General features: G+C 45.2%; 1 protein-coding gene across 2 annotated transcripts; it reads right to left on the reverse strand.

Annotated features, from left to right (window-relative positions):
• Positions 1-1,971: 1,971 nt before the first annotated feature.
• Positions 1,972-16,344, reverse strand: LOC124649795 (mediator of RNA polymerase II transcription subunit 33A-like). 2 transcript variants are annotated; one of them, XM_047189364.1, is made up of 12 exons: positions 15,962-16,344; positions 15,729-15,839; positions 10,711-11,064; positions 9,755-10,065; positions 9,562-9,653; positions 9,153-9,471; positions 8,857-9,052; positions 8,631-8,745; positions 8,346-8,504; positions 7,504-8,164; positions 5,324-5,533; positions 1,972-3,405 (listed from the first exon to the last, which is right to left on the reverse strand). In XM_047189364.1, the coding sequence occupies exons 1-12, from the start codon at positions 16,237-16,239 to the stop codon at positions 2,315-2,317; spliced, it is 3,897 nt and encodes a 1,298-aa protein (XP_047045320.1). In that variant the 5' UTR covers positions 16,240-16,344; the 3' UTR covers positions 1,972-2,314. The 2 variants fall into 2 exon arrangements, with proteins under 2 accessions (XP_047045320.1, XP_047045321.1); XM_047189365.1 differs by lacking the exons at positions 15,729-15,839; positions 15,962-16,344 and having other exon boundaries at positions 9,755-10,069; positions 10,711-10,852.
• Positions 16,345-17,882: the final 1,538 nt, after the last annotated feature.

Here is a 17,882-nt window from a genome sequence, read left to right on the forward strand (position 1 = left end):
TCTGCATAGGTCGCCGCTTTCTTTGCGTCGAGGGCGGCGATGAGCGCCTCCTGCGGCCGGCCATGATGAAGGAGCGGGCGTTTCATCTCCTTGTCCCACTCCTCCTTCGACATGGTCGCCGGCTTCTCCTTCGGCGCGACAGTGCGCGTCTTCGGCGGCGCCTTCGTCGGCGGCTTCGCTGCCTTCACCGTAGCCTTTCTCTTCGGTAGCATGGCGCGGCGGCGAGGGTTTTTCGGGTTGGAGACTGGATGGGAGATGGAGCGGCTGGCGGGAGAAATGAGCGGCGAAGGGGACGGGATTTTTGGGGAGAAGATGTATATTTTGTCGTTGTGTGGCTGACAGGCGGCTCCCACGCCCAAAATTTTCAGCCTCGCGAGGCGCCGGCGCTCCCGATTCGCGCCCTTGGCGAAGGGACGGCACGGGGTTGCCGGCGCTTCTATTGGACTTGAAAAATCGTCGGCGCCGTTTGGGGTGCGAGTCCATTTTCGCTGCCGGCCCGCAAATCGCTATCAAGATTGCTATTGGGGACGCCGGAGATGCTCTTACAGCTCGGGCGTAACTGTTACGCGAGCTAAAAGAGATACTACATAAGATCTAGAGAAGAACTTGGAATCATAGCAAGAAGAAGTCTCGATGCGGATGCGACCAAACATAGCGGGAGAGAGAGACGCATGGGTAGCATTTTCCATGGAGATTTTGTATCTAATACAGCATATGAAGTGACAGTCGAACACTAGTTCAGCCACTGGTAGACTTGGTCGATTTCAGGTTCCCCGGGCGGGGAGATTATCGACAGTGAGAGCCCTAGAGGCCACTCCGCAGACAATAATTGAACATTGAAGTGTACCGATTATTATGTTGTGATCCAAATTCATGTACTAAAAGAGCTAATTTCTGACGAGCGGAGCGAGCCCAGCCCATCGCTGGTAGGTTTGGGTCGAAGCATAGCGGAGTCTGGATTTAGCCCATATGCCGTGCCTGCAGGGACGCCTACGAATGGGGGTGCGGGGGGCGGCAGCTCCCCGCGGTACGGATCGATGACACCGTCTATATATACATCTTATAACTACCGGTTAGGGTTTATCAGATTATAAGATAACCCATCGTGTTTGTAAACACTCGTCGTTATAGTAAAGTATTTATTGACTGGTGCCCGTGGTTTTCTCCTCTTCTGTTTTGGAAGGATTTTCCACGTTAAATCTTATGTCTCCACTGCATTTTCTTTTATCGTTCTTCGTTATTTGCTTGTCGTGTTTATAACACCGGTCGTAGTCAAGAACAAACAAGTGGTTAAAAGTTAGCAGGAGCTAACAAGTTGCTAGTTCTTGAACTTGTTGTCCCAGTCACGCCGATGATCATTTTCGCGTTCGAGAGGATATCAGTAAGCCGAAGTTCAGACACGGTCGCAGTGCACCGTGCCAGCACAAGACGGCAAGTCCAAGTCACCCAATCTCGCTCCATGATGTTCTGATCCAACCCGAGGGCGAGCACCAGGAGGCCAGTCATCAGATGAAGGTGGAACGGAAAGAAGAGAAGAGGGGACAAAAAAAGATGGAAAACAGATTCATTACTTCCGTAAATAGTTGCAGCAGCCACACAGATATCTTGGGACTAAAGTGTTTAACTTCTAAAGTTGGTAGTGCGGATACAATTTTTCTACCATGTAAAAATTCAAGTAACAATAAAATTTTAGGAGCACATAAAGTCATAAACATTCTATGGATTCTCGAGGGGATGTTGTTATTGCGGGGCTCCTGTATTTACCCATTCTATGAGGTATCTGAGTGCTATCGTGTCAGCTATGAAGGACGAGGTGTTTCTGTGAAAGCGTGAACCACACCCTGTTCTGTAAAGAATAGTGGGCTTACAAATTGACGAGCAAGACAAACGGGGAGATTCAATCTTTATACTATGACTTCCAATCATTCCACGAACTATATACACAGGCAGAGGAAGAACTGGCCTATCTTTTCGGTAGTGTAGACTTATCTGATTGACTGCCTATGAACAAGCAACCTACAGACTACAGAGGGCATGTTCACCCAATGAATGACTGCATGTCAGGTAACCGAGCGTTGCAAACTACAGTACCAGTTGAGGCGTTGAGAAGGAAGCAGCATATCATCAGGGACGGAGCTAGGGGTGCCAGCTAGGCCCATGGCCCCCTATGCTGCAAAATTTTCTGAAAGAACACCTAAAATACATGTACATTGGTCCCTAAAATTTGTAAATATTGCATGTGCAGCGCCCTCCAAGTAATCTTGTGTTCTATTGGCCCCCCTCCAAATATTTTTCCTGGCTCCGTCCCTGCATATCATAGCATGGACTCAACCACTATAGTTACGGCCTTTGGGCCCCCTCGCTCCAGGAGAGAAAGTGCAAGATCATGCTCGTTCCATTTCTGTAGCCCCGAGGCCAATTTCTGCAGCGTCTCGAGCTGCACTTCAGGGATCCACGTTGGCACAAAGTCGACAAGCAAACCCACGAAACAGAGAACATATGTCCTCCATGTGGCCTGACCACAACCAAGATCCATGTTACCCTCAATTACCTTGGCCATAAACTCCAAGTGCCTGCCTACAGCTTGTCGCCTCTTTGTTGTGTGCACTGAGATGTAATCTGGGGAGTCTACTCCAATTCCCCAGATGCTGGCCCCAGACAAGATGAGAACAAATGCCAAAGCAAATCCTTCAAACATGCTGCAAAGTGGCCCTGCAGAACCCAGTTTCGTATCTCCTGCTGAAAGAAGCAAAGTCGGTACAATCTGACTGTACAGGAGATGGATCAACTTCACCCCACCAGCATGACAAAGCATAGTTGCTGCAAGTAATGCTATCTGCTCTATTGAGGATGATGCAGAAGACAGTGGCATTCGACCTGACATCAGACGAGAAGCTCTATCACAACCACATTCATTTGCTAATGCACGGGCTCTCTCCATGACAACCTTGAAGATCTCTTCACATACGAAGTTTTTGTCCATAAACATCCCACAAGATCGCATGTAAAGGCATCCGGGTGACAAAGAACGCCGGGAACCTCTTTGACCAGGAGTCTGCCCCATCAGACTAGTGACTCCTCTGTTCGCTAGAAAGCAAGACCGTCCATTAACCAATGGCCCAAGAAAAGATGAGAAGCAACTCCTGATAAGTTGACCCACTGCATTGTTATCTCGGGTAAAAGGGGATTCAGAACATGTGAGGATAATATAGTCATGCCACCGTCGAACTTTCTGTGACCACAGTGCCCCTACAACTGACATGCTAGGCCATGAACTTGATGTAGCAGAAATTTCCACTCCGTGGCTAATGATTCCTTGCAGGTGATTAATTTCCTCCATCGTAACCGTTATAGATAAGCTGATAAGAGCTGCGACTGGTAATGGAAGCATTGGCATAACCGGTCCTGAAGGGGGTATATATTGATCATTAGCAATTCCATGATATGAGGGTTACGTTCAAAGAGCTTCAGATGTTCTCCAATAATGTTATTTATATTAGAGATGAATTTTAATGATCAAAGGCCTTAAATTAAGATGATTGCTGCTGCCTTACTCCTGAAGGTATACCGCTCACTTGACATTTAGGAGCAAAAGTACATCACTGAAGAGGATAGTAAGATAACTAATATATATACCTAATCCTTTGTTTTTTTCGATAAAGGGAATATATTAATATCATAAGATACCAATTACACCCAGCCTCTGCAACAACGCAATGTCCTAATAACATTAGATGTACACAGCCAAAAAAAAAGAAAAAAAGAAAACTAAGAAATAAAAGTCCCGCTACAGTATCCCAGCCCTAGCAACAGTAATACATCCACCACCAAGACAACACCTGAAATTCAGACTCTTCAAAAACAACGCCTCCAAGAAGGGAACAGTGCACCAGCGCCGTCGTCGCCGGATCAAAGATCTTAGGTTTTCACCCTGAAGATAGTCTCTGCTCTTAAAACAATGCATTTAACAAAGAACATTGCCAGCCACAACCAGTTAAGGCCAGACCTTGGGTTTTCACCCTGAAAGGTAAGACTCCGAACTTCACATGTGCTGCCGCCCCCACTTTCATACCACTGTTGCAAAGTCCGGAACACCAAGCAAGCCCCTCAACAGCGCAAAGACTTGAACCTTCATTAGCTAGTCCTCCAATCCGGCCTACATGATATTCTCTTCTTCTGACTTCACCATGGATCAGCACAGAAAAAAGCTTCGCGCAGCACCCTCCAAAACCAAACGGTCGGAATAAAAGCATGGGCGCGCACGACCGAATACCACCGATCCAGCAAACTCCATGCAATAGAAGCACTGTTACATTCGCCGGCGGCGCCTTCCGGAACTCAACACTCCGGCCAGATCATGAAGGGCAGGCCTCCGGCAGGTCTTCATCTTCGTCCAAGAGAGACCCTAGGACCGCCGCTTTTATTCAGATCGGGCCCCCACGCCGGCGACCATCCCAGATTGGCCATGGTTGCCACCGGAGACACCAATCAAATCGCGCAGTCCGAAGACACCGCACATGCCTGGGCACCGCCGCAGCCGAAAGCCAGCCCTCCACCAACGTCCACCTAGAGGCGAGGAGAAGGGGACCTAAGGTTTCCCTTGCAGCCTGCCCCACCCCTCCCTCCGCCGCCGGGGCACTCCTCCACCTCATCATCCATCATGCCGTCACCGAGCCAAGGCCAGGCGCCGCCATCGAGGTCCCCGACGAAAGGGCCGCGCTCCGGCCCGAGGAAGACGACCCACACCCGACCTCCTCGCGCGAGATGACGAAGAATCCCCGCCGCCGCTGGCCGGCCTTTGCCAAACCGCGCCCCCTGGCGGCGGCGAGGGAGGGGAGGGGGAGAGGGGGGAGGCAGCGACGGCGACGGCGGGGTAGAGTCCCCCCCTGCCGCCACGCGGGGGCGGCTCGGGAGGAGGACGGGAGGGTTAGGTCTAATATCACCTAATCCTTTGTTACAAGTGTTGTACTGTGTATTTGTACGAAAGCACAGCCAGGATTAGGCATAAACCTATGAGTACATGGGTCTCCAATGTGCATTTCCTAGAAAAGTCCACGTAAAATTTAATATCATTTAAGAATCATATGTTTGTTTACATTTAAAAATCTAAAAAATTCTGTGACATCTAATTCAGGAGAGAGGGAGTATATTATATCTCCACTTGCTATCAGATCAATCTTTTGGGATAGTTGGTTGGGAGTATCTAACAAGTTTTATATGCAAAAGGTCAATAGACATCAGAGGTGAAAAAACTGAAACAAAGTAGTCTGTATGTAGCAAACAGAACAGAGCCATCTGCATAAGAGATAGATAGAGAGCATACGTGGCTGTGGAGAGATGTTGATATGAACACCAGCCGATGCAAGAACTTCCTTTATGTCAGACTCAACTTCCATAAGAGTTGCCGCTGGACTTGGCCAGTCAGTACCGTTCAACATAACTGGCTTCCATAGGCCACGGGTAATTTCTGCTGAAAAGAAGCTGACAATAGCAGCAATTGAAGCAGGCAAGAAATCCACAAGATCTCTCAGACCTGCAATCATCAGCGATGGTATGTGAATGTGATAGCAAATATGCAGGGATTAAGTATAATAAATAATAACCTTTTGCAGTTTTTAATTTATCAACAAATATCGTTTGCAGATAACTGAAACTGGGGAAATGAGAAACACCACAACAACTCTCCCCAACACGGGAACAGCGTGTTTCGAGAAACAACCGCTCCTGGAGGTTCATGTTCCAGTTGCGCGCCGGCGTTTTCCGTCACTCCCCTTCCCTTCTGATTGCCGTCATGGCGTCGCGAGGGGGAGGGGAGGTCTGGTCCTCGTTCCTGTGTGTTTTAGTCCTAGGTTTTTGAGGTTCATCTCTCAGCATCATGGTGGGGCAAATGCTGATGATGTTTTTAGGAATAATGGTCTCCCAGTCCATGCCCCTGCTCGCCGGAGGTGTTGCTGGTGCCCACGAGAGGCTAGTGGAGTCCAAGCTGTTGGAGTGGCTTCGATCTGACGCTGCATCGTGGCATGGTGGCTGGCATGGGATGCTCTTGGAGTGCGGCGGTCTTGACTATTGCGTGTTTGCGGAAGACGGTGGGGGATCCGTCCGTCTGAAGGGCGGGGTGGCGCTGGCACCGGATCCACCATTGAAGAGGCTAGGAGGGCTCCTCCGGCCGATGTTCCTTATTGGGCTAGATCTAGTCTTACGGGGCTAGTGGCTATCGCGGCTCGTTAACACCTTATTGCTAGGGGTTTCTTCAGCGTCAAAGAATGGAACAACTGCTGGTGCTCTTCTTCTCCGGTGACGGCGAAGGACGTGTGTGCTTGGTAGTTGCGGAGATGGCAGTTTGCCTATGGGCGTTTGTATCCTCCTTGTGTTCTATTGCTTGTATGCGTACCAACTCTGTATTCTTATGTTTATGATTACAAGTAATGCATGCGTACATCCTCAAAAAAAAACCTGGGGAAATGAATTATACTTCTACAAAAGCATAATATAAATCAACAACCATTTAAAAATATTAAAGGTCCATATAACCCCTACACCTGGTGAGCAAATCCTACTTAACCCCCTGAACTATAGAACCATACATCTTAGCCACTGAACTTTTGGAATTGGAGGCACTTAACCCACAAGTCCTGGTTACAAAGGTAGTTTTGCCACATAGACTGTTCAGATGGCCAAGTTTTGCCATGATTGCGAAATATTCTATACACATCACCCAGCTAGGCATAGCTGAACAAATAAAAAATAAGATCTATAACATCACACTCTGCAATCTTTCTTCTCTCATCCAACCAAGATTTTGTTCTTTATGACTAAGTGACTAATCATCCAAACATACTTTAGTATGCTCTAGCGTGACAAAACCAGCTTACAATACCATCTTACATTGCAAGACCACCATCAGGAGATTATGTCATCCCCTTATCCAAAGTTTAAGTGTAGTCAAGATCGATACAAATTTCAGAATCTTTATATTCTATCTTAGAACTATGTACTAGTCAAACGATCATACGAGAGTATCAACTAACTAAAATGGTTTCCTGTGTGGACACACAAAGAGAAAAGCTTAATGCCAACCTATATGTGTTTATTGTTTGATAATCCAGAATTCAGGATTTTACATGAATATTCATAGCATTGTATTTTAAAATTTAATTTACACTAATAATAGGTCTTTAGGATATATGAGTAATTTAAATTTAAATTATGGGACTAATGCAATGACTAGTCTGCCAAGTTGAAATGCCGAGATTAAAAGAAAAGAAAAAGACAAGATTCTATTTTTTATTTTCTTATGAAATTCATTCAAGTTTCTACCAAGGCAAATATGTGGGACTATATAGGGACAGAAGAGTTAATTCTCCAATTTGGAGGCATTTATAAGCTGTCCAGATTAGTAAAAAGTTATTGGCACACTGAACAGTATTTAATGGAAAAAAAATCTTGAAATAAACTTATCATTAGATATAAGCTGGATACTTGTAATAATAGAACGAATATAACCTGTAATCAAATCACGAGAAGAAAGCCCCCCATGTGCACATGCAGTTAAGACAGTCTCAAGTACAAAAGGAACAGCTTCCAGAATTTCCCATGCAGTAACAGGCGGGCCTTCGCAGCCATCTTCTTGTATACTGACAGGCGAGCCACTCATACTTGAATTTGACGTTGCTTGTGGACTGACAGACAGGTTGTCAACTTTTGTCATTTTACGGCATACAATTCTCAGTATCTTGTTTGCAAGTTGGGGGATGCTTTTCCTCTCGTAAGCACTAGAAATAGTAGAGGCTATGCAAGCCTGATTCTGGGAATACCAAGCCCTTAGCTTTGGAAACGAATCAATATACACCGGTTTTTGAAATAATGGATCAAACTGAAGCATGCTCGCCATACAACCAATAGATAAATTTTCCAAAGCAAGACGACTATTACGTAAGAGCAAGAGGTACTCTAAATTGAGCTCCCAAACAGAGACTCCATATCTAGATAGAGCATTCTCGATAGGGGGCCTATGAAATTTCCACAAGCGAAGAAGGGACAGGAAAGCACTTGAGAATACTGAGTACACAGAAACATCTTCGAAACTACAACTCTTATGATCAGATTCAGGTAAGGATCCAAATATTTCACATATAGGCATCAAAATAGCAGCTAATTCCGGTACCTGAAATCAAAATGTTCTTAGGTCAAAGGTGTTTGGTATCTGTGCCTGTCTATAAAAAACTGTGTCCACAAATTGCACACATGTATACATCAGACGCAATCCAGTATATCAAAAATCGCTCTTAATGTTAAACATAATTCTCAAACTGAACAGAGGCCATCAGCGTCATGAGAACTCTTACCAAGCCATACATTGAGAGGATATGAACAGTGTCAAGGGAAGAAATCCCACATAAGAGAGCATGTAGCATAGGCATGTGATGAGTATAGTAGCTATCCGATCCAGAATCTAGGGAAATCAATGTTGACAGCAGCTTAAGCACCATTCGGACAACATGTTCCTAGTGAGCAAATGGTGGCACAGTGAATAGATGTAAGAGTAGTATATAGGATACATCTTTTTTCAAACTGAACAAGGTACAGTCTTTCTGGCTGCTACAATATATTCATTTAGAATAGAATCATACCTGAACGTTCCACCCACGAAGAAAGGATGCACCACATAGAATCTTAGAAGCTGCCAACTTTTCCTCTTGTGACCCACTTACTGCAAAAGAATGCAGTTTCTCCAATTCTGACAAACTAAGATAACAGAACAGCAATATTACCATCAGTCATGCTAGTGAACGAGCATAATCCAAAAATATACATGCTAAATTGTATTTAAAGTAATAGAGAGCTATGATTTGTCACCTCGAAGCAGGTATAACAATAAGGACATCCTTGAGGCCCATAAGTGGAGACCCTTCCATCAAAGCTCGCCAAGGAGATTGATGGACAGGAGAGAAGTCTTTAATGGGAACAACATAGCCGGGAAAGAAATAAACCGATGTATCAACTAAATTTCTAGCTACACAGGCTTCCACAATAAGATGTTGCATATTCCCCACTGCAATTTGGAGCATAATTACGAGATCAGTTTCAATGTTTACTACGAAGAAACTGCATAAGAAAATGATACTAAATGTAGAAATATATGTTACAATAACCTGCTTTAATAGAGAAACTATCTCTCAAACTGTGAATGTTCTCACTCCCAGCTTCCAAACTATATACAGCAACCGCTGCTTTCGTGGCTGCACTGTTTGCTGCATGTAAAGCTGCTGGAGGGGTTGAAAGAAGACCAAAAAATTGCCCCAGAACATGAAGAGAGGACACTAATTCTTCTCTTCTAGCGCAGGCCACTCCCCGTTCAAGACAGTCAGCGTCTTCCTTCAAAATGGGAGCAATAGCCAAAGGAACAATAGCTAACAACATGCATAGACGAGAATCAAGATGAGGAAATGGTCCTTCCAGAGTACCTGGGTCCTAGTAAGCATATGAAAATTTTGTATTAAAGCAAATGCACTAGCCTTCTCTTTTTTTAAAGTAAAATATGTAAATAAAAGTTATCTCAACTCTCTGTACAAGCCGCAAAGCTGAAACCCATAGAGCTTGAAAGGTCTCTTGCCAGGTTGCCCGATTAAGTGCTTTGAGCATCTTGGCCAGTTCTGCACAACCAAATATTGCAAGTCTAGGAAAGGTTGTATGATGGTTCTATAGACATAAATGCAAGAACAGATTATCAATGTTATTGCAGATATTCAAGCACCTGTCAGAGCTTCGATCGAGGATATGGCATGCAGATATTTACCATCCATCACGTTCTCCATAAATAGGTCAAAAGGAATCCAACAAGAGCCCTTTCCAGTTCCAAACATATTGCATGCAGCTGAGCTGGAGGGCTGTGTACCAATAAGAACTCTCAATAGTCTACTCCTGCCTAATTGATATCCTGTGCTTCTAACCTTCTGTATATGTGTCATCAAGTTATCCAGCAGAGTATTTCCAGATGCAACATTGTTTGACTTAAGGGCACCTGTAAGCTGAAGTCTCTGAAGCAAACTTTTGAAGTTTTCAGGTCTACCTTAGCACATCCAACAATGAAACAATGTTTTCCATCAGCATAAAATGCAAATACATGAAACAATTTATATATCAATTCAGCAACAGGGGACAATGTGTTCCAAACAATTTGAAACCTTAAAAATGATACCTTGCAAAAATATTACAAGTGAATTAGAAAATACTATTTTCCTTTGTCAAAATTAAAAGAAACTATGCGTCACAAGCTAATAATACATTTTTTACATTCGAAAACTTTAGAAACATAGTATAGATTTTCATTTCTGATGAAGCAATTGCTATGTGATGACAGTAAAACCATTTCTTATTTGAAAAAAAAGTATGTGAAAGAAGCAGCAGCTTTAGTACTGACATCAGGCTAGCTGAAACTTAATGGATATGAAAACGATGTAGCACAATTTACAAGATTTGGTCAACTTCATAAAAAGGATTTGGCATATAAAGTATCTAATGTCATGATAAAAGAACATCAAATGCTATCCCAAGGGTTGTTTAGACATCGGGTCCACAAATTCTAAATAAAACATAAATGAATCAATATGAATATGTGAAATAGAAATTTTAGGTAGGGAGTTTGCAGTTGGACTTAAACAGGCTTCTACTCAGTAGAATCTACAAGACAATAAAAAAAGATAAGCATACGTGTTAAGATAGACAAGCCGAAGAAAAACTTGGGCATTTTTGTTAGCAGTGATCTTCTCGACAACTTCTAGAGCCATAAGTGTATTGTTTCGCCTTAGGTATTCACGCTGCCCATCTCTTTTGTCATGCAGACTCCCCTTGCCATCTAAAGCCCTGTGCTTGTTCACTTCAATCGCATGCATATTTTCATGCTCCTTATTATAGATACTTGGAAAGCCCGAATCTTCCAAAATAGAATCAGTCAATATGTTGATAATACTCAAAACAAAAAGAATAACAGTATGTCCAAAATCCATTTGCTGAAATCCATATCTATGTGAAAGCTGCATAGCATCATCAGTAGATTTGGCTATCCTGCAACACCAATGACGAATAATAGTTAGCAGTATTTTAGAACATTATGCGCCTATCTAAAAAAATTAATAACTACATAAAACAACTAAAATAAGCTTTTAGAGCATCTCCAGCCGTCTCCCCGACGAGGCCCCCGGCAGCCGTTTTTTACATCCAGACGGTGTTATTCGGCCCAGCCGCGCCCCCGGCTCCTCGTTTTCCCCCGGATTTGGCCTTTAATCCATCCGGACAGCCCAGGCCATCCCCGGCCCCCCGGGGTGCGCTCGGGGACTCCGGACGAGAGAAAAGCGGGGACGGGCCCGCTCTGTCGGCGAGAGAACACACGAACCCACCACTTTGTCGACGCAAATCCCCCCTCCCCTCTCGTTGCTCTGTCGCCGTCGGCACCACCCCTCGCCAATCCACCGGCCGGTTGCCTGAACTCCGTCGTCCCTCCACCCAGCAGCCTATATTCCATTGTGCCCTCTGCCTATATTCCGTCGTCGGGCAACTCCCTCGCGTCGCGCCTCGTCGACACGCCCGGCATGTGTTCGTCCAATTGCCTGGCCGGACATGGACTCCGACGAGGAGGAGGAGCAGAAGTTCGCCGAGCTTTTTGAAGAAGAAATGGCAGCCGCCGCCCAAGACGAGGAGCACATGCTGACAAGCTTGCCTGTCCAGCTTGTAGCCGAGTCTGCCATCGGTCGCCTTGGTGGGTCGGCACCAGGTCGCCGGAAGTGCAAGTCGAGGCAGCGAATGGAGGGCTATTGCATGCTCTACGCCGACTACTTCGCCGACGACCCATTGCACGGTGAGGCTGTTTTTAGACGCCGTTTCAGGATGAGCCGAAAGCTCTTCCTGAGAATTGTGTGACTCCTATTTCAGATGCAAGTTGGATTGCACCGGCATGGCAGGGTTTTCCGCCCTCCAAAAGTGCACGGTTGCTATGCGGATGCTGCCATATGGAGCTCCTGGTGATTCTGCTGGTGACTATCTTCGGATGGCGGAGTCCACCGCCCTTGATTGTTTCTACCGGTTCTGCGGGGCGGTGATAGCCATGTTCGGGGACATCTACTTGAGATCACCCACTGTCAAAGACACTGCTAAGATTCTTGCTGTCAATGAAGCTCGAGGATTTCCAGGGATGCTTGGAAGCATTGACTGCATGTATTGGAAATGGAAGAACTGTCCATTTGCCTGGCAGGGAACGTACAAGAGTCACAAAAAAGGCTGCACTGTGATACTTGAGGCAGTGGCTACCCATGATCCCTGGATTTGGCACTCCTTTGGTATGCCGGGATCAAACAACGACATCAACGTCTTGCAGTGCTTGCCGATCTTCTCCAAGCTTGTTGAGGGTCATGCTCCCCCGGTTAATTTTGTGATCAATGGCCGGAAGTACAACAAGGGATACTATCTTGCAGACGGTATCTATCCAAAGTGGGCAACATTTGTGAAGACTATCTCAAGCCCCGTCCTCCCGAAGGAGCTGGAGTTTGTCAAGGAACAAGAAGGTTGCCGAAAGGATGTCGAATGTGCATTTGGTGTCCTCCAGCAGAGATTTGATGTAGTCTGGTTCCCCGCTTTGACTTGGTCCAAAGATCAGATGTGGGAGGTGATGAACTGTTGTGTGTGCTTACACAACATGATTATCGAGAATGAGCGAAAGTATCCGGTTCCTCTGAGCGAACAAGCTGCACCATATGACAGAGAGGGTCCTCTTGCACAGCCTAATCACCAGGGGCCGGCATCGTGGGCTGCGTTCATCCTATGCGTCAGGAGATTCGAGACTCCACGATGCATCAACAGTTGCAGGATGATCTAGTGGAGCACATATGGATGCTTCAAGGCAACGCCAACTAGTTTCCATTTGATTTGTTTGAAAACTTGTCAATTTATTTGCTTGTTTTGGTGAACTGTAACGTTTATTTGAAAAAATAAGCCAAATGTTGGCAAAATTGGTCAAATTAGCCGAACTGTGCTTGATATTTGGCAGCCAGGGACGTTTATTTCTGAAAAACGCTGAACACCGGGCGTCTACCGGGGAGACGGCTGGAACTTCGGCGCTGCCCGGTCGAAAATTTCATCCAATCCGGCGCTAAATAGCGCCGGATTTGGCCGTGGGAAGCGCCAACGGCTGGAGATGCTCTTATTCGCTTTGAATTTAGAACATCAGATAGTCCACTTTTTTGGGAAGAGAGTAGTGGATAGCCCTGGTCATGTTATAAGCAAATAGCACAATTTAGAAAATTAGCTGCACCAGCCAATATAGATTACGAAGACCTGACGGCATGTATTTACCATATGCTACATGCAAATTAATAAGTTGATATGGTTGTTTTAACCTTGTTATTTGCATATCAAAATAGGTAAGAACTATCAATTGAGGTTTATTTGCCCTAATACTTAGTAATTACCACATACTAGAGGGATACCCCGAACATTGCAGCGGGAATTTCTTTATGAACTTTATTTTGTAAATGAAAGGCCACTGTTCAAAAACTAGGCCGATTCAACGATTACTAGGCCGATTAATCGCTACTAGGGGCTTGACCGTGTCGATTACCATTAATCTCTTGTGTTAATCTTTTAGCCCGATTAATCAGTCAGAAAGTCCGATTACTAGGTATTTTCCCGATTAACTACCACACTTGGTCAAAAAGTTACAATATTTTCAATGCATATCGCTAATACAGGCGCTACCCCTCCCCAATAAAGTAGATTTTGCGAAGCTCCCGCTTGATTGTAGCCTCCAGTAGCTTCATTTCCACTTTTGCCAAATAGTTTCTTGCCCTCCCAGACCAGTTACTCATAGTTTTCTGGACCTCAGATTATAGGAGCTCGATCACCATGAGGAGCTCGTGTAGGAATTGGAGGACGCCTTCAATAGGTTAGGTGGTTGAGATTTAAGAGGGGTCGTACCCTAGGTAGGTGGTGGGAGAATATAAACTTCAGAGGTGAGAGGAGAAGAAGTGGAAGGAAGGAACGCGGCTTCGTCTAGTGGATCCTGATTCGCTCCTTACCTTAAAGATTAGGTCATGGAGAAGAAGCGTACAAGTTTTTCTAGGATTTTAGGCTTTAGAGAAGTAGGGAGAGACATATAGAGGCTCATATACTATTATTTTTATTATATAAATTGTTTTAAGTGCTAATTTGTGTAGGTTGCACCGATTAATAGCCGACCGATTAAATCAGTTAATCGTCCGAATTCCGATTAATCGCTACTCCCAAGCCGGCCGAGCAGTTAACGATTACCGATTTCCTTAACATTGTGAAAGGCTATAAGACGCATGAAACAGTAAGTTGTGTAATAGGAATATGAAAAATTCAATTGATCACGGTAGTGGAGAGGCTATATTTAATTTAATAATACTTTATTGATAAAGGGTATACCCAGTGCTGAAAGCTCCCACACATTGTGGGGTCTAGGAGGGCTATTTCTAGGCAGCTTTTCCCTTGCCTTTTATAATGTAAGGAGGCTGATTCAAACACCAGGACCTCCAGGACGCAAGTGCAGATACTCTACCACTGCGCCAGGTCTGCCCTTCTAATAATAATAATTTACTGATGTTTCCTGTAAATTAATTAGAGTTGTAGATAAGATCAAATCAACAGCCTTAAAAACTGATGATGTGGATGGCTTACATGAAGAGATAGGCCATCATAATTGCAATCGTGGGGTTTTGTTTCATATAAGAAGTAAAGATAAGTAGGCCTTTTGTGGCTAAGAGGCTTCTCATTTAGCAAGTAAAAGCCTGCATTTGGGAGCTACAAAATCAAATAGTTACAAAATTTTCTAATAATTCTAGCTCACTAATTAATACTATAAAGCATGGTATCAACTATACATGATTGAACTAGAGTAACCAAAATGATACAGTAGAGATGTCAAAAAATATTAAACATTGTTTTTTACGTTCACAATTTATTCTAAAATTCTTGTGAAAATATGTGTTCATATGAAGTAAGAAAGATCAAAGTCTCCATATTCAGCATACTTCCCAAAGACCCAAACATAACAAGATTGGTATATCTCACGATGTGGTAAGTCACACTCAAAGTAGAGATCGGCATGGGCCACAGTTTCCAAATTAAAATTACAGAAGAAAAAAATGCAGAAGTCATTTTCAGTGAGGAGTTTTTCCTTGAATACAGCCCAATGATATGATATGGCCATGGGAGGTTCACTTAATTACACTCGGATATGTTCAAACCACAGTATATGAAATGAAAGGAGTGCCATTTATCGTTCAAGATTAATACCGGGAATTCCATATCATGTTAATCCGACCATTCTACCCATCAACACAAATCTAAAGACACATACAGAGCAAGTAATCGCTCTCACGTCCGGACCAACCACGCCAGACAAATAGTGTCAACGTCAGCAGCTGCAGGAGCACACCAAAGATATCAGCAGCCCAGCAGGCATTGACCTGTTCTGAAGTCAGCAGGCGTGTACTTTGGGCACTTCTTTTTCTCGAACACATACCAAAGTAATTGTCATTCGTATTGAAAAGAAAGCTTCAAGAAGACGCAAAGAGAAAACAAGCAACAGAGAAAGAAGAAGATTAGAAAACTGTACATAGCACTTTGGGAAAACCGTAGCCATCCAGAATACAGCAAACCAACGCGAAACAAATTGCATGTATATCGGTCTCAAGAGCAAGCAAGGCGAAGCTTACATGGCCTTTGTCTCTGCGCTCTCCGAGTACTCGGGCACAAGCGCATACCGCCCGAGCAGCTCCAGATAGAGCCGGTACGCTTCCGGCTGCGCCCGCCGGTTCGGCACCACCCTGCAGAGTAATTATCCCCGAAAAGGAACATGGCTATCAAAATCCCAACTTGCAATCCCCCAGCAGGCCGAATTGATTTGACTGAAACGAGAGAGAAATGCGAATCGGTTGGGAGTAGGGACCTTGAGGTGAGGAGGGCGAGGGTGTGCAGTGGGGAGACGAGGCGGGAGGCCATGGCCTGGTCCAGCAGCTTCCACATCGCCCCCGTGTTGTACGCGAAACATAGATTCGACACCAGCGCCGCGGCGAGGCTGCCTCTGGCCCCTCCGCAGGTGGCGGAGGCCTCGCGGGCGCAGCGCGCGGCCTCAGCGGCCTGGAGAAGTGGGGGCTCGCCGCGCGCCGCGGAGGCCTTCACCGCAGACATCAACCGACCCTCCAGGTCGCCGGAGGCGGCCGCCATCAGGTGCCGCCGCGTGCAAGGCGTGAGCTTTGGGGGCTTTACGCCTGGGTGGTTTTGGGAATTGGAGGGAAGCCGGAGACTAGTACTCGCATTGGAGGGAAGCCGCCAAGCCGGAGAATAGTCGCATTGTGGAGTTGATGGTCGCACACTCGCACTTAACCCGACCTCTGACCGGCGTTTAGCCTGCAGAGTACCAAAGTACCACATCGTTGAAATGAAAACAGCCAGCGACCAGCAGCCAGCCGTTTTCGTTTTGCCCTGCTCCTCTTTCCCAGGCGGCGGCGGCTAGATCCCATCTTCACCAACGTGAGCGTTGGGCTCCTTTCTCTCCGCTTGCCACTCCGGCAACATAAGGGGGAGGGGACCTCGTTCCTCCGTTATGTAGTTAAGATTTGTCTGCTGTAGTACGTTGTTGGGTGGTAGGAGCGACACCCGAGCAAATAAATCTGCCATAAAATCCACTCCCACATCGGTGGCGACTTTTATGGCGATGTCTCGGAGTTGTTGGCAACATGTGCATGTCGATCCTTTAGGTCAGTCATTGGCTTGGTCTTCTTGCTGTTCTTCAGATCTGGTGAGATTTGTTTCTCGACGTGTCGCTGGCGTTTGTTGTTGTCCACGACGCCGCTGGGGGCGGGCGAGGTGGATGGTCTAGAGCAAGGATGCTGGTTCGGAGGTGGTGGGTTTGTCGTTCTTCCATCGATTTCATCGATGGGATGCGGTGGATCTTGGTCCAAAATAGCATGGGGACATTCCCCAATCGACGTGCCACATCGATCGCTGGTTGCAGCAGGCCTATTTATCGACTCACAAAGCCTCGTTGGTGATGGTGCTCTTTTGGATCAGGTAATGGTGGAGGCTCGACGTCCCTTCCAACGTGTGTCTAGGCGGCGTTGGAGTTTGGCTGTGGCTGTTGGCTTCGGCGAGTGCATGAAACCCTAGGAATAGTTTTGTATTTTACTGTCCTTTAGAAGAAAAAAATATGCAAAGTTTTCAGGACAACTGTTTTCTCATGTTCTATCTGGTAGCTTTCACGTTTGTTTACTCATCTAATTTGTTTTTCTACTAATGAAATACGTGTTTGCTCTCAAAAAAATCGTTGAAATTGTGTTCCCACTGAAATTTGATTAGGCTATAACTGAGAAATGTTTCGATCTATCGAAATGATATGAGGGTTTAGGGTTTCCAGTAAAAGACAATAATATTGTTCTCTCCGTTTAAAAACAGGTATATTACTTTTATCTACATATGTATGAATCTAGATTTATTTTAATTAGAGATACATCAGTATCTAAATAATGTTGAGACATCTATTTTTAAACAGTTTTTAGAATTTTCAAGTCAGGCATCAACTCTGAAACTTCAATTCCCTAGTGTGGTCTAGTCCACACAGCGAGTCCAAATCTACAAGATGGGTAACAAAGGTTGCTATTCATTGTAGAAGATCGACGTAAACCAAATGTTTACCATTTTTCATCATTTATTTTCTTCTTGCTGGTCTCTTCTTCATCTAGAAGCTTTGACTTGCCTTCCTTTTATTTCCAGCTCTTCGGTCAACCTCCTTCTAAGGTCCAGTCATTGTTAGGTTTGAATTATTCGGTTTGACGTACAGAGTCATACGTCACCAGGACAAGGACTAGTAT

Source organism: Lolium rigidum, chromosome 4 (assembly GCF_022539505.1).
Source record: "Lolium rigidum isolate FL_2022 chromosome 4, APGP_CSIRO_Lrig_0.1, whole genome shotgun sequence".
Classification (NCBI taxonomy): Eukaryota; Viridiplantae; Streptophyta; class Magnoliopsida; order Poales; family Poaceae; genus Lolium; species Lolium rigidum.

Excerpts from the sequence above, each read along its gene's own strand:
- LOC124649795 (XM_047189364.1), bottom strand. The coding sequence starts at position 16,239 with ATGGCGGCCGCCTCCGGCGACCTGGAGGGTCGGTTGATGTCTGCGGTG. Across the intron at positions 10,066-10,710 it reads CGGCTTGTCTATCTTAACAC|ACCTGAAAACTTCAAAAGTT; the intron begins GTATGCTTATCT and ends GTGCTAAGGTAG. Across the intron at positions 8,746-8,856 it reads ATTGTTATACCTGCTTCGAG|TTTGTCAGAATTGGAGAAAC; the intron begins GTGACAAATCAT and ends CTGTTATCTTAG.